Source organism: Mustela lutreola, chromosome 11 (assembly GCF_030435805.1).
Source record: "Mustela lutreola isolate mMusLut2 chromosome 11, mMusLut2.pri, whole genome shotgun sequence".
NCBI lineage: Eukaryota > Metazoa > Chordata > Mammalia > Carnivora > Mustelidae > Mustela > Mustela lutreola.
Window position 1 is genome coordinate 21,189,938 of NC_081300.1, and position 15,648 is coordinate 21,205,585.

General features: G+C 38.2%; 1 protein-coding gene across 1 annotated transcript in view; it reads right to left on the reverse strand.

Moving 5' to 3' along the window:
- The window catches only part of DCC (DCC netrin 1 receptor), a 769,602-nt gene that overhangs the window by 53,215 nt on the left and 700,739 nt on the right, over positions 1-15,648 (reverse strand). The window contains exons 23-24 of the mRNA XM_059139941.1: positions 10,026-10,252; positions 5,746-5,862 (exon numbers count right to left, since the gene is read on the reverse strand). Of these exons, the coding sequence (XP_058995924.1) occupies positions 5,746-5,862; positions 10,026-10,252 (344 nt within the window). The remainder of the gene's footprint in view (positions 1-5,745; positions 5,863-10,025; positions 10,253-15,648) is intronic.

Here is a 15,648-nt window from a genome sequence, read left to right on the forward strand (position 1 = left end):
TTTTTAACTCATGTGATCTTAAAGGCCATCTTCTTCAATCAAAATCTCTCCTACTTCTGATTCCCCTCCTCTCCTCCGGCATTTTCCACAAGAAAACACAAGTTGAAAATGGAAAGAGGATCGAAGGTTGAACAAATACGTATGTTCCATCAAGTAATAAAATACTAGAAATGTAAGTAAATCTACATCTTTCCAGAAATGGCTCTTAGCCAAAAAAGTTGCTCACCCAGGATTATACCCCATTTCTTGTGGGAGATTGGGGGGTAGCCTGCATCAATATCCAGACAAAGATTGGAGACAAAGTCCAGAAGCCTCCTTTGGGACAACTCTGAAGGACGATCCATCAGTAGAACAACCTGTGGGGTCAGCTGAAGTCCCCCTTAAAGGGCACCACCAATTCCATTTCTCCCTCCTCCCAATCCTGCATCCTTTACCCTTTCAGGTATTATTCCAGAAAGCACTTGCTAATAAATTGCCTGATTTGAAATTCTGTCTCAGAGTCTGATTCCTGGAAACCGAGCATCTGACCCTTATATAGCCGTTACAAATTCAGGAAAGTTAGATCTGATTCTCCTGATTTCTTATAAGTAATTTCATATGTAGTATAATTCTTCTGTCCATTGTAAAAATAGTCAGTCTTTGCCACCATTTTACAACAAAGTGCACTGGATCCTAAAATCAAAATACCTGGGTTCTCTTGCCTGTGTTCTGAGCTGGTATGCTTCACAAGCATTAGCTTATTTAACTGTGAAATGTGTTTAGGGGTAAGAAGTCACATATGCCACATCATGTTTTCAACCAATAAGTTAACATTATCATAGACAAATACACATATTTTTGCACTCCAATGAAATTAAAGACATTTCCCCACGGATCTGAAAAAAACGAAAAACCACTTCAGATAGTCTATATTTGATCTGCTAATTTAGAGTTTATAGAGCATGATGAGAAATGTCAAGGAAGAAAGGAAAAATAGTCTTACAAAACTAATGATTCTTAAGTGGAACAGCAAACATCTTCATACACGTGACTAGAAATCAGCATGGCGCTATGATGTGGTTTATATAAGACTTGATAAATCTAAAGAACCGCAAGTGGGGCCATCAGAAAATGCATCTTCTATTCTGCATGAAATCATTGCTCTGCCAAGATAGAGATCTACAATTTGTTCAGCAGAACTATCTAAAGCCCATTCTTCATGTCAGTTGCAAAGAGCTTATTTTATTTATCAGAAAGCTGAAGAATTTATTTTAAAATCAACTTTGATTATACGTTGAAGTAATTTCCTTTCATTAGATCAAGTTTTGCCAACACAGAGCTTGGAGATGACAAAGAATATAATGCGACAAAGTTATTTCAAAAGATGTATTTTCTATCAATTCTTCATTTCTTATTGGAGTTTTATTTAAGTATAATATATGTACTGGAAACCTGGAATATCCAAAGTAGTGCTCAGTGATTTTTAAAAGAAAAATGCCTTGTGACCATATCCAGGGGATGAAACAGAACATTATCAGATGTTCTATCTGATATCTATCTATCTGTCTATCTATCTGTTCTCTTCCGGTCACTCACTAATCACTTCCCATCAAGAGTAACTCCTCTTCAGAATTCTAACGCCATAGATCATTTTGCCAGTTTTTAAATTTTTCATAAGTTGAATCACACAGATATGTTAAGTTTCTGTCTTACAACCTATTGTTTGTAGCATTTTAGTTCATTGAATGATGCATGGCACCCCACTGTGTGAATAAGTTACAGTGTAATAAAGATGTGACATGAGGAGAAGGACTGCACACACATTCTTGTATGTGACTTTTGATGAACATAGTATGTTTTTCTGCTGGGTAGATGCCCAAGAGCAAAATAGGTAAAAGAACAGGGTCGCTGGGTTACAAAGTCCTTGAACATTTTGCAAAGCTATTTAACTGTTTGAAATAATATGCCCATAATATATGATAATTTAAAAAAAATAACAGCAAAATTAATTGCTGGTCATTTTAGGGCCCCCATTCATGTAGAGTAAGACTCTAGGAATAAGAAAAGGTTTGTCATTTTAGGTAAGAAAATAGAGCAGCCCAGAGCTCCAGGTGACAACATAAGGCAGCACAGTGAGGTAGCCAGATCAAGACCAGGTTTTGGGTTCATACTCTCAGAATCTTAGTTTGCCTGTTTGTAAACTGGAGGTGCTATTGTCAAAAAAACCTATTGTTAAAAAAAAAAAAGGATACAAATAATACAAGGCATTCAAGGCATCCTTATACTTGAGAAAGCAGTATTAATAGAAGTTCAGAGGTTGCCCAGTTATCTCCTGGTGAGTCAGTAAGCTATATGAGTCTTTGTTTGCTGTCTGCAAAATCAGGATAATCTTACCACATGATAATATTATGAGGACTTAATGAAATAGTAATTAGCAAGGTGTTTAGCAAGTGAATAATATTCAGAAATTCTCAATATTTGTTAGATTTCATTTCATTTTTTCTACTTTCTAAGCTCATTATTTCATTTCCTATTTAATGAAAATAATTTTAATTGCCCTTAATATATCATAAAATCTTATTAGAAGATCATCTAACTGTAACCAATTAAAAAAAAGTTCCCTAAACTTGTGTGTTACAAATATAAGGCATTCTTATAAAGCATTTACTTATTCATTCAGTCATTTGACAGATATTTAGCAAGCACCAATTTTGTGCTAGTATTGAGCTATACAATGTATGAATGTGAAGATGAATTAGATACATTCCTTCCCTATCATGAAGTAATTCACAATCTGTTAGAAGAGGAAAGATTTGGACTTGAATACCTAAGCATATGAGGCAGCACTATCTATAATCAATGCCACAAATGCAGTGGAAAGAAATGTTATTCAAACATGAGCAAGGAAGCCATCATTTCTGGATACAACATTCAGAAAAAAGAATTTATGAGAGCATCACTTTGAGAGTGATGCATACAACTTTGTTAGATAGAGAGCCAAGGAATCATTCCAAAAGGAGAGCAATGTTCAGAAGGAAAAAAAAAAAAAAAACAAACAAGAAAGGGCAATTGTATTTATGGACTGGCAATTAGTCTAGCCTGACAGGAGTCTCAGATACATCTGTATATCTTTCTATATCTATCTATCTATCTATTATCTATCTATCCATCCATCCATTCAACCATACATACATCCATCCAAGCATCCATCCATCCAACCGTCCATCCGTCCATCCATCCATCCATCCATCCATGTAGGCATAGCAACAGGAAACTAGAAATGTAGTTTCAGATGTGAGATGCTCAGTGGTTTGTGGATGTTTTTTTTCTTGACAGACAATGGGGAGCCTTTGCAAAAATTTATGGAATGAATGCCGTATTTAAGTTGTTTTAGGGCGCCTGGGTGGCTCAGTGGGTTAAGCCGCTGCCTTCAGCTCAGGTCATGATCTCAGGGTCCTGGGATCGAGTCCCGCATCGGGCTCTCTGCTCAGCAGGGAGCCTGCTTCCTCCTCTCTCTCTCTCTGCCTGCCTCTCTGCCTACTTGTGATCTCTCTCTGTCAAATAAATAAATAAAATCTTTAAAAAAAAAAAAAAAGTTGTTTTAGTAAGACGTCTAAGAAGCAGGATACATAGCCGTCTGGAAGATGTTAGAAAGGCCTAAAACTCATTATGAAGCTGTTTGACAATTCAGATGTGAGGTCATGAAGAAGAGATGAAGAAGAGAATTAATATTTGACTCTGGGGAATAGGAAGGTAGCCAGGGATTGAAAAGACATTGTGGAAGAAAAATCAAATCAATAATTTATGGGAACTTACTGGATAAGGAAGTTATACATGGGACATAAAGGTCCATGGAAGATTTTTTTTTTTAATTTGAGTATAATTGACACATGAAACACAATGATTTTTAAGAAGAAAGCTATAGAAGATTAGCACATACAGAACTTTGTTATAAGAGGAGAGTAGTTGGAGGGTTACAGTGCCTCTTTATGTAGTAAAAGGAATGAAAGAAGGACAATGGCTTCACAGAGTACTACAGCCGGGAGCTTCGTGATTAGGAGCTCAGAACTCTGAAGCCAGACTTTCTGAGTCCAAATTCTGGTTCTGCCACTTAGTTGCTGCATGACTAAAAGCTAGGTACTTCAAGTTTCTAAGCCTCAGTTGTCTTATTAGTGAAATAGGCACAATAATTATATCAACCCATGAGTTGAACAGTTGGAACTCATTACAAGTTCCATAAAAATTTTTGTACTCATGAGAGTAAGACTGAGAGCTCTATTAGAGCATGGAGGAAACATGGTATCTAGTAAAGTAGAAAGCAGCAGCTACGAATTCATTCACTTAATTTGTCTCCACTGGAGCCTGCCAATTGTGCCAGGCTCTGTCCTGAGCATTGAGGATATGAGGTGTGTTTTTTTGTTTGTTTTTTTTTTTTGTTTTAAGATTTTATATATTTATTTGAGAGATAGGGTGTGTGTGTGAGAGAGAGATCACTAGCAGGGAGAAGGGGTAGAGAGAGAAGCAGACACTCCGTTGAGCAGAGACCCTGATACAGGACTCAATCCCAGGACCCTGGGATCATGACCTGAGCCGAAGGTAGACACTTAACCAACCGAGCCACCCAGGGTCCCCAAAGATACGAGGTGATCAAAGAAGCAAAATCTCTACTCTCATAGACTTTACAATATGGGGAACACATAATAAATAAGCAAATACAAAAATGCAAGCATGATGGTCATCCACATTAATAAAGAAAAATTAAGCAGAATAAATAGAACAGAGAGTGACCCAAAATGCTGTGTGAGACAATGATCAGGGAAGACCTGTGGTGGTGGCCATTGAACACAACTTGAATGAAATTAAGAAAAAGCCATGTAAATACCTATGAAAAGAAATTCCAGGGAAAGAGAACAGCAAGTGAGTTTGAATGTGTGCTATGTCTAAAGAACAGGGAGGAAGGCTATGAGGCTGAAATGGATTAGAGTAGTAGCAGGAGATGGAGTGAGGGGTGTGTCCAAAAGTTTTATCACATGGGGCCTGTAGGACATGGTAAAATCATGGATTTCATTCTAAATATGATGGGAAGTTAAGAGGAGTGACATGATCTGATTCACACATTGTAAGGCTGTTCTGTAGATAACTTACTATAGGGGAAAGAACTAAAGAAAAGAGACTAGTTACAAGCTTAGAGCTATAGTTTAAAATCTGAAATAGTTGGTGGTGGCATAGTTGAGGACAGAGCAGTAGAGATGGGAAGGTTGGATTTGGGACAGGTGTTGTAAGCGAGAACTATAAGATTGATGATTGGTGTGCCCGGGTGGCTCAGTGGGTTAAAGCCTCTGCTTTAACCCTGGTCATGATCCCAGTGTCCTGGGATCGAGCCCCACATCGGGCTGTCTGCTTAGCAGGGAGCCTGCTTGCCCCTCTCTCTCTGCCTGCCTCTCTGCCTATTTGTGATCTCTGTCTGTCAAATAAATAAATAAAATCTTTAAAAAAAAAGATTGATGATAGATTTAATTTGGGATGTGATGAAATTTGGATAAAAGAGCATGAAACTATAGTTTTGAACAAAAATAAATGGATGAACCGTAGTACCCTTTATTGAAATAGGGAAAACAGAAGGAGGATCAAATTAGGAGGCAGAGAAAGGGAATTATGAAAAGCAAGATTTCCTTTCTAAAACTCTAAATATTTTTGATAATTCAATACAGAAAAGATGAAAACAGAAAACACTATTTCTTCCTTGTGGTACCAATCTTTACCCACCAGGATTGTTGGACTGGGCATCCATAGGAATCATAAGCTTGGCCCGAGTGGCTCGTCGTGCAGCCAGTGACCTTTCCAGAGTGGACATGGAGCTCCCTGCTTCTTCAGTGTCTTGACCTACAGGAAAAACAATATTCCTGAGAGACACACCTTCTTCAATGTTGTGATACTTTACATAATTTCTACTAGGCACACCGATGCCTTTTTCATTTTATTGAGGTTTTAAATAGTTATATCTACTTTCTTGGTCACCCAATCAGTATAGTCTCATTGCGCAAACATTAATAAAATTTACCATAACCCCGTTATTCAGAAAGAACCATTATACATGTTTTGTTCTGTATAAGATTTGCCTATGTGTTTAAATGTGAAAGTCCAAAGGCAGATATTACCATGCCTATTTTGCTCTTAAGTGGCATTTCATCATACATCCTATTTTGTTATCATTTTAGGAAAATACTAAGAACATCTTTCTCTGTCAAGTCAGTTTTATAACATTTATTTATTTATTTTAAACCACTCATACTTCTATATTCAAGAGCAACACCCATTTTATTTTATTTATTTAGTTTTATTTTTTTAAGTCACTGGATGCCCGATGTGGGGCTTGAAGTTGTGACCCCATGATCAAGAGTCACATGCTCTACTGACTGAGCCAGCCAGGTGTCCCAGTTTTATCATTTTTAACAGTTCCATAGATACCTTGTTGTATGAATATACCACAGTTTATGCAACTAGTACTTAAGGCCCAAAGGCATTATATCTTATGATAAAAACACAGGGAATGAACTATATTTTTCAAAAGTAAGGCTAGGTATATTTATATAAATTTATCATGATTCCATAAAATACCACACGAAAGAATCACTAAAAATAATAAGAAATATATGTGTAGATTTAAAATGTTAGCAAAAGTATATGTTGAAAACAATAAAACTGAAGTTCTGAAGAGCACCATATGTGCCCATTTGTGTAACACACACATAAAAGCCTGTGGTGTATATACACATTTCTGTGTATGTGCATCTGTATATAAACAGATGTATCTGTACATAATATATGTACATATGTTCTATATCTGTACATAATGCATATGTATATAGGTGTGTTTATGTGTCTCTATAAATGTGTGTCCATATATATCTGTATAGAAAGGTCACAAACAAAATTCTCAACCTTGCTGTCCTTTCGTGAAAGGGATAAGGAATTTGGGGTCGGTGAAAAGGCAAACACCCTTTTTGTTCCTTTGGGTATTATTTTTCACAACTTCTTGTACTATTTTCTTTCTTCTAAAATTACATAAATGTATTCTTTTTTGGTTAAAATAGTAGTTAATAAAATTCAAAATTTAAAATAATGTTGGGGGAAATTTCTACACAGCCGTGATAAAGACAATTGCCTAGATTTGAATCTGTCCACACATCCTCCAAAGAATGACCAAAAAGACAATAAAACTACACAAATTATACACCTAAGGCACAACTGAAAGAGAGAGAATGCAACAAATTTTGAATCTCCTGAAAGTACAGAAATAAATATTATTTTCTAGCCAAGATATAACTCCAGTTGCTGCCATAAAGTGTTTGTGGGAAGTTAAATATTTGAGAAAACCATACAAAAAAGAGAAGAGGGAACTAAACCTCCTAAGATTACCTAAAATCATGTACAAAAAAAGAAAGTCAACCCCAAATGTAAAATATTTTTAAAGTTTCCTAGTAGATAAGAGCACTTAAGAGTATACTATTCATTGGCATGGAGTTTTGTTCTTTTAACCAGGATAGTGTAGAGAACGCTTGTTATAATGTAAAATATACCCAGCAGGATTTTGAGTGCTGCTTTTCCTTTTACTATAGAGTAGGTCCTCAAATAAAAACAGACAGGCAAAAGCATCATTCTAAAGACAATGGCCATTGTGAATATTACTCAGCCATCAGAAAGGATGAATACTCAACATTTGCATCAACATGGATGGGACTGGAGATTATGCTGAGTGAAACAAGTCAAGCAGAGAAAGTCAATTTTCAAGTGGTTTCACTTATTTGTGGAATATAAGGAATAGCATGGAGGACATTAGGAGAAAGAAAGGAACAGTGAAGGGGTGGAAACTGGAAGGTGAGATGAACCATGAGACACTGTGGACTCCGAGACACAAACTGAGGGTTTTAGAGGGGAGAGGTGTGGGGGGATGGGTGAGCCTCGTGGTTGGTATTAAGGAGGGCACGTATTGTATGGAGGGCTGGATGTTACATGTAAACAATGAATCTTGGAACACTACATCAAAATTTAATGATGTTTTGTATGGTGACTAACATAACACAATAAAAAAAGAAAACAGCCATTGTTTGGAGTTAAGATTCTCCCAGGACTTATTAAATGATCAAAAGTAGTCTGGCTGTCCCAAAATGTCATTTCAGTGTATAAAAGATAAAGGGAAATGCAAAGAAGGAGAAATTCTAGAAATAATTGGTAAAACCTTCTGAGGGCTGAGAGGCAGTATTATCCCTTCCACTGGGAGGCTGTCCTTCTGGTGCCCTCTAGAAACCAAAACAGTCAGAATAAGCATCTGTAAAGGGTGGAGGTTCTTGCAAAAAATGTCCAACTTTCATTCATTCTCCAGGTATTAGTCTGCTCAAGCGGCAGGCTTACTGGTCTACCCTGCGTCTATTTAAACAGAGGAAGAAGTTATTAAAGAGAGCAAGACTGAAACAGGGCCAGGATTGGAATACAGGCTCTCTCATCATTTGGCCCAGGTCAGGTGGGCACTTGAAAAGTTGCTCAAGCTTGAGTCATCTTCCTGGAATTCACTCAAATGCAGCTGACCCAGCAGGGGATAGTGAGGTTGACACAGTTATATACCAGTAGGAGTGGGTTAAGCCCTGATTTGACATCTCACATCATGTAATCCCACAGGGTCTCATAAAGAATTCATACTTGCTTGCATTTCACAAGAGAGAATTTGGATGTCACATGAGGACAGCCCATGTGCACAAAAAGCATCACCAAACTTCAAACTATCTTTTCTCTCCTCCCTCTCTGCCTCTCCCCTCTTCATCTCCCCTCCCCATCCTCCTATACAGCTGGGAAGATCAGATGGATGGGAGAAATGAATTAAGGGGTTTCTGAAACAGACTGTGCCCCCTCCTCTGCCCCCACCCCCACCACTCCCTTTCCTTCAAGGTGCTGGAGGCTTTAAACAACAAATTATGACCCCAGTCCTCAGAGCCAAAGGTGAGCTGGCCATAAGGGAAGAAGAAACTTTAATTTCAATTGCATATCACAATTTTTAATAGAGCTAGAAGGTAGTTTAACCACTGAAAATGATGGAAGAGTTAGGGAATCTGCTTGAGATATTTTTTAAGAGCTAGAAAAAGAACACTCAACAATGATTGAAAATCAGTAAGTGAATTCCTTGTTTAAATAACTCTAAGCTAAAAAAGTCTAGTAAACCAGTTACACATTCAAATAACGAAAATATTTAATTCAGTTTACAAACAACAGCTACTCATTCTGCAAACACATCATGAGTAGATCAAGAGGTTGTGTGTGTGTGTTGAAAAGAGATGATTATTCTGCTTCCCATAAACATTTTTAAAATACAAGAATCAATAGAAAATGAATTCTCTTACAACCACTTTCTAGATTTCTTGTTTGTTTGGTTGGTTATTTTTTTGCATATGGATTGTTCTACACCTAATCATCAAAGAGTAGGCTTTTCCATTGTGGTCACTTTGTATATCAGCATAGCCTGCACATAGACTCCACCAAGGCAGGCTAGTGATTATAAAATGTGATTGCATGGGGATGAACGTTGATCGTCACAGTCAAGGCCAAAGTAACAGAAGAATCAATGTGCTCATATGCCATGTGTTCCTAATATGATTTTTTTTAATGCAAAGATTGAGAGCAAATTTAAAATCAACTTACAGTTATCCATAGACATAGGGAATTAAAAAAATGTAAAACAGCTTAAATTTTTCTTTGACAAATCTTTCATTCAAGATTTAACAAAAAGCAATAAATTCATTTGGCTTTCACATTTCAGTATTTCCCAAGTGTACCACCTGTTACCTCTTAAAAGTTTTAAGAGGCACTGCAATTATAAAAGGCAGGTAATAGGATGTTGGAAAAGAAACTAGGTAACCAAATTTACATCAGGTTATTTTAACTACTGGTAAATGACCCGCAGATTGAAGGGAAGGATGACCCCACCAAAAAGGGAGTGGAAAACTTCCCGTGGGGTTCAGAATGGAGGGCTTCTCCTGATGCCCCAGGAGAGTTACCTGAATGAGAGGTGCTTTTGCTGCCCAGCTGGGTTTCTGACTGGCTGTGGCTGACTGGTGTGAGGTCTTGGCAGCTTTGGATCGGGGAGTCCCTTCCTGCAGGATCAGTACCCGACGGCTTCTCGATATTTTTCATCTCCATTTCTTCATGGTGTATCCAAAGATCAGGGGGCCTGAGGTCCTTCTGGCTGCCCTTCCTCTTTCCAACACTGTGGGTGGCCCGCTTCCTATGGAACACAAAATTAGAAGGTGAGTGTGAGTGCGTCTATTCAATGGTCTTCGCTCTCTTTTCTCAGTCAATTCAAGTTAGAAGCAGAGAAGGATGTAAGAGTGTTCCCAGGAGGAAACCTATGAAATCTAAGAATTGGCAGGCGTGTCTTGGCTGCCTTTCCTCCTTTCCCCGGAGCTTCACCCCATGATCCGAGCCGTGGCGCTAAATCCCCAAGGGCTCGGCTGCCTGCCAGAGAGTGCCTGACTCCCGCTTCACCAGCTACAAATTCTCACAGAAGGTGACAGTGGGTTAGATGGAGCCAGCTGCCAATCTTCAGAGCTAGGCATAAGGTACTTGACTGAAACATCTGTTTAGGAGATAAATGATGGAGTTGCTTTGAAGGGGCAAAGAGAAATAAAAAGGCCAGAATTTGTGCCGGCCAAGATTGGGGCTTAGAAGGAAGCCTATAGCTCAGCTGTATAATTTAATGTGCCATTTGAAGACAAAAGGTAATCTGAGGATATTCTAAGGAGAATAAAGCACTTGGGCCTCTGGATGCAAACACAGTAGGACCCATCCTTTGAAGAGAAAACACAGTTTAGAAGTAGGCTTCAAATATCTCTTATTTTCCTCAGTAAGAATTTAGCAACTGTAAATTCATTTTTCAGTGGTGGTCTCTTTGGGGGGCTAGTGAGATACAAATGTCCCTACTGGCTAAGTCAAGTAGCATGATATTCCTGCTCACCGTTCTCTACACTAGGGGTCAGTAAACTATGGCCTGTAGACCAAATCTGCCCACGGCCTGATTTTGTAAATAAAATTTTATTGGAATCCTACTGAGCTCATTTGTTTTCACACTGTAGTATGTTGAGTAGCTGTAACAAAGACCAGCTTTCCCGCATGTCTCACCAAACCTCAAATATTTACTACTTGCCTCTTTTCAGAAAGTTTTCAACCTCTGCTTTACAATTCCCCACTTTTTAAAATCTCCAACTGTAGCTTCTTCTTTTTTTTTTTTTTAAAGATTTTATTTATTTATTTGACAGAGAGAAATCACAAGTAGACGGAGAGGCAGGCAGAGAGAGAGAGGGAAGCAGGCTCCCTGCTGAGCAGAGAGCCCGATGCGGGACTCGATCCCAGGACCCCGAGATCATGACCTGAGCCGAAGGCAGCAGCTTAACCCACTGAGCCACCCAGGCGCCCTCCAACTGTAGCTTCTATTATTATTTTTTTTTGGGGGGGGGTTAATAGTATCTCTTCTAAGACAGAATTCAAATTGTTAAAATCTAACCTCTACAGAACCCCAGAGAAGTAACTTTTTCTTACTTCCTCACTCGCAAGGAACGGCAATTTGAGGATTAACTGTTTTCATGGTTGCTCAATGGTCCAAAGAAAGCAGTCTGCAAAACCTCTGTAACGTGTACAAGGCCACTGCAAGGGGCTCTGTTTTCCCGTGCTGAAATGGACTTTCATGCATATGAGGCAATTAATGAATATTTAGTAGTGCGATCTGTTTTTTGTCGTTGTTGTTTTGTTTTACATTTTTGGGGTCTTTTTTGAAGCATGCTGAAGAGAGGAGACAACGCCAGACTTCATATTTATCGAGTAGTTTAGCGGAGAAATAATGCAGTATTTTCTGTTCTCATATTTTCCCTACCATTACCTACCTTTTGCTGATTTCCCGGCAGCAGTACCACACTGACTCTAGACAATGGTCTGTAATAACCCTTAGATCATTTTCTTGAGTCTAAGATAATAACTCTCTGCTAACCATCCGTTTCCTGAATTCATTTCTTTCTACTTCACCTGCCCACAGGAAACAATCTGCAAATCACACACAGATCTCTATGTAATCTACCCCTGGTAACTTCTAGAACAATTTAATGCCATTTTTGAACTTGGAGATTTCACCCTGTTATCTTTCAAACAAATCAAAATGCTAAGTAACTTTTTAATCCCAGTGCCTACAAGACTGCATACAGAGAAGTACCAGTTCCCATATCCAGGATAAGACAGCAAACCTTTTCATAATAACTCAATATTTAAATAGCCCGTGGGGGAAAACGTGTCAAATAATCTTGGAAACTAAAAACAAATTATGAATTTTCTCATTTACACACATGACTCATTCATTCATTCATTCATTCAGTCAGTCAGTCACCAGCCCCCATAACCTCAGGATTAAGCTTCCCCAGATGTATTTTATTTTAAAAAATTCCAAACCTGACTGAGGGAGAGATTTTTTTGTATGTTGTGATATATAACCTCCACCTGGGAAAACAAAAATTATCATTCCCAATAAAATGCATACACATTTTTCTGATGGATGTTAATCAGATCAAGACCTTTCCTGAGAAGCGACTCATCCGCTCAGCTGTCAGTCAAGAATCTAAAGACTAAACAGATTTTATTTCCTTTTTGTATCTGTTCTATGAAACACCATCTACTCACTACTTTTGTTTTCTCTATAACATGTCTTCTCAAGAGAGAAATTTTTGACCTTGGAGAGGCCTCCCTTCCCTGCTGGTGGTAGCCTAGCTGCCCATCCAGCAGGCTGGTAATAAAACTGACATCTGCTCATAACTAAATTGCCTGAAATTTGTCTTAAAACCTGCAGGAACATTGTCATTCCAGCCTTCTGTCCATCTGCTGGTTCTCTGACATAATGACTGCTGCCCTTTATGATCCCCTAGCTCCTCTCTCCCACAAATTTCAGAATCCTCAAAATTTGTATGCAGATGAACCTGACCCAATGGATCCTGAAGTATGTATGGTCCCAGGACCAGCAACACCTGGGAACATGCTGGAAATGCACATTCCTGGTCTCCAGCCCAGATGAGAAACTTGCAGGTGTGGGAGGGAGCCTTGTGAGAGGGCAAGGTCCAGCAATCTGTGGTTTAACAGCCCTTAAGGGAAATCAGAGGCACCTGAAGTTTGAAAAACACTGTCTTAGTGAATTTGGCTCGTTTTTATTTTAAACTTAGTTTTTGTATTAGATACAGAATTTCTATTAGATATAGAATATCTATCATATTTATCCCTCCCTATATGCATCTTTTCTCACAGGTACCAGTAAACTTTCAGCTTCCAAACACAGCTGTAGGATGCGAGGGTCTCTTCCCCCCCATGAATTCTTGAATAAAGGCTCTGTGTTCACAGCATCATCAAGTGTTGATGGTTTTGTTCTCTCCACCTTATCTCTCTCCCTATTTCTCTCTCACCCCCTCTCTCTCATCTCTCTCATCCTACTTTTGTCCAGACTGCCTTCACAATCCTATTTAGTTCAAACTACTGACTCTTAAAGATTTTCTGGACACGTCTCTTCTTCAGGAAGCCTTGCCGACTCTGTTAGGTCAGTGTAATCTTAGTATATCTAAATCACTTTCCTTGTCTCTTTCTTTACCTCTCATCTTGCATTGATTCCTGTCTGTCTTACAGAGCTGGCCAGATGCTCCCAGTGTGTGAACTGGTTTCCTCACGAAACTGAGGAAATTCTGTTTCTTTCACTTGTCCATTGTTTTACATTTATTCATGTATTTACTCAGTGAACATTTACAGAATACTGAGTACGTGTCAAGAAATTTGGTAAGCCCTAGGAATGCAAAGATAGGTGAGACATTGGGAGCTTAATGAATGAATGAAAAATGGCATGGCTACTGTGAATTTCTGCATTGTGGGAGGGAGGAGCAACCACAGGGACTGGCAGTTGGTAAAGCTGAAAAAGTGCAGGAACTAAATCATAGGGGGACTTGCCTCTAACAGAAACATTATTTTTAAAGATTTTATTTATTTATTTGACAGGTTCCCTGGGCTGAGCAGAGAGCCCAATGCGGGGGCCGATCCCAGGACCCTGAGATCATGACCTGAGCGGAAGGCATAGGCTTAACCCACTGAGCCACCCAGGCTCCCCTAACAGAAACATTTTTTTTTTCTTTCTTGAAATTTATTTATCTTTCTTTTATTCTTTTTTTTAATTAATTTTTTATTTTTTATAAACATATATTTTAATCCCCAGGGGCACAGGAGAAACATTTTTAATGATATCAGGAAGTTAGTAGAGGAACTGCAGAAAGATCTTTAGCTCAAGAGTTAACATTAATCAGATTTGTTACTTTGTATCATGCAGATAACATACTAAGCACATAGTAATTACTTGAATTAAATAATAAGAATTTTTCATTATCAACTTCAAAGGATTTTTTTTTTTTTGCAGGGTTCTCTGATTCTTGATTGTCCTCTATGTTTCTCACTTTGCACATAACCTATTACTTTAAGAGAAGTTTGTTTCCTTTTCACTTTTAATTAGGATATGAGGTAAAAACCAACATTGGGTTAGGATCCATTTCATTCAAGGCTGCACCCTTTGAAATTCTAAAATACTATCATCTCATAGATTCTTTTGCCACATTGTAATAAATTATTATTTTTTTTACATTGCAATAAGTTATTAAATTCCCTTCTGTGCTGAGGCATCCTCTGTTCAAGTTGTTGACAGGAGGCTGACAAATAGCTCTGTTCTAATTCTGCTGGTCAGATACACGTGTGCCCAAGATCTGCTGGGAGGTTGAAGCAAGGACACTTTGCCCCACTGGGGATTTACCAAAGATTTCAGAAAGGAAGAAGGCCTAAAGTGAGTGTGAAGAATGATGCAAATTAACAGGGGAAAAAACATATTGGGATGTATAAGTACCTGTCCTACTTCTTACATCCAAATCTCTGCCAAATGTTTTCAGCCTCCTAATTCTCTATAATGATTATTTTTATTCTACTAACTGCTATTAAAAGCAAAACAACAACAACAACAACAACAACCACAAAAACAAAAAACAGTTGTACCAGAATCCTAGGGAACATGCATTCTAGATACTCAAATAAATCTGCATTTTCTGTGGCAGAATTAAGCTATATTGAAGACTAAATGGGTTGCATCTGTGGACTGAAAACCAATTAAGATGTCAAAAATTTGAAAAATCAGTGAAAGTAACCAAACCTACAGTAGATTGCATTTAAGATTTTTAAATTATTTATTTATTTTTAAAGATTGTATTTATTTCTTTGACACAGAGAGAGAGTGAGCACAAAAACAGGGGGAGCAGCCGGCAGAAGGCGAGGGAGAAGCAGGCTTTCTGCTGAGCAAGGAGCCCGATGCAGTACTCAATTCCAGCACCCTGGGATCATGACTTGAGCCCAAGGCAGATGCTTAACTGACTGAGCCACCCAGGTACCCCTCATTTAAGAGTTTAAAACATTTGACTCTCAGTAGTGGAGATAATTATTTTTGTCAAGATTTAAATGTAGACTAACATTTAAAATCTATAAATAGGAGGCTTAGTCAACTGGTGACTCTATCAAGTGAACCTTGAATTTTATTTACATATTTAAATTTAGTGTATTCAGACAAGTTGTTTATTA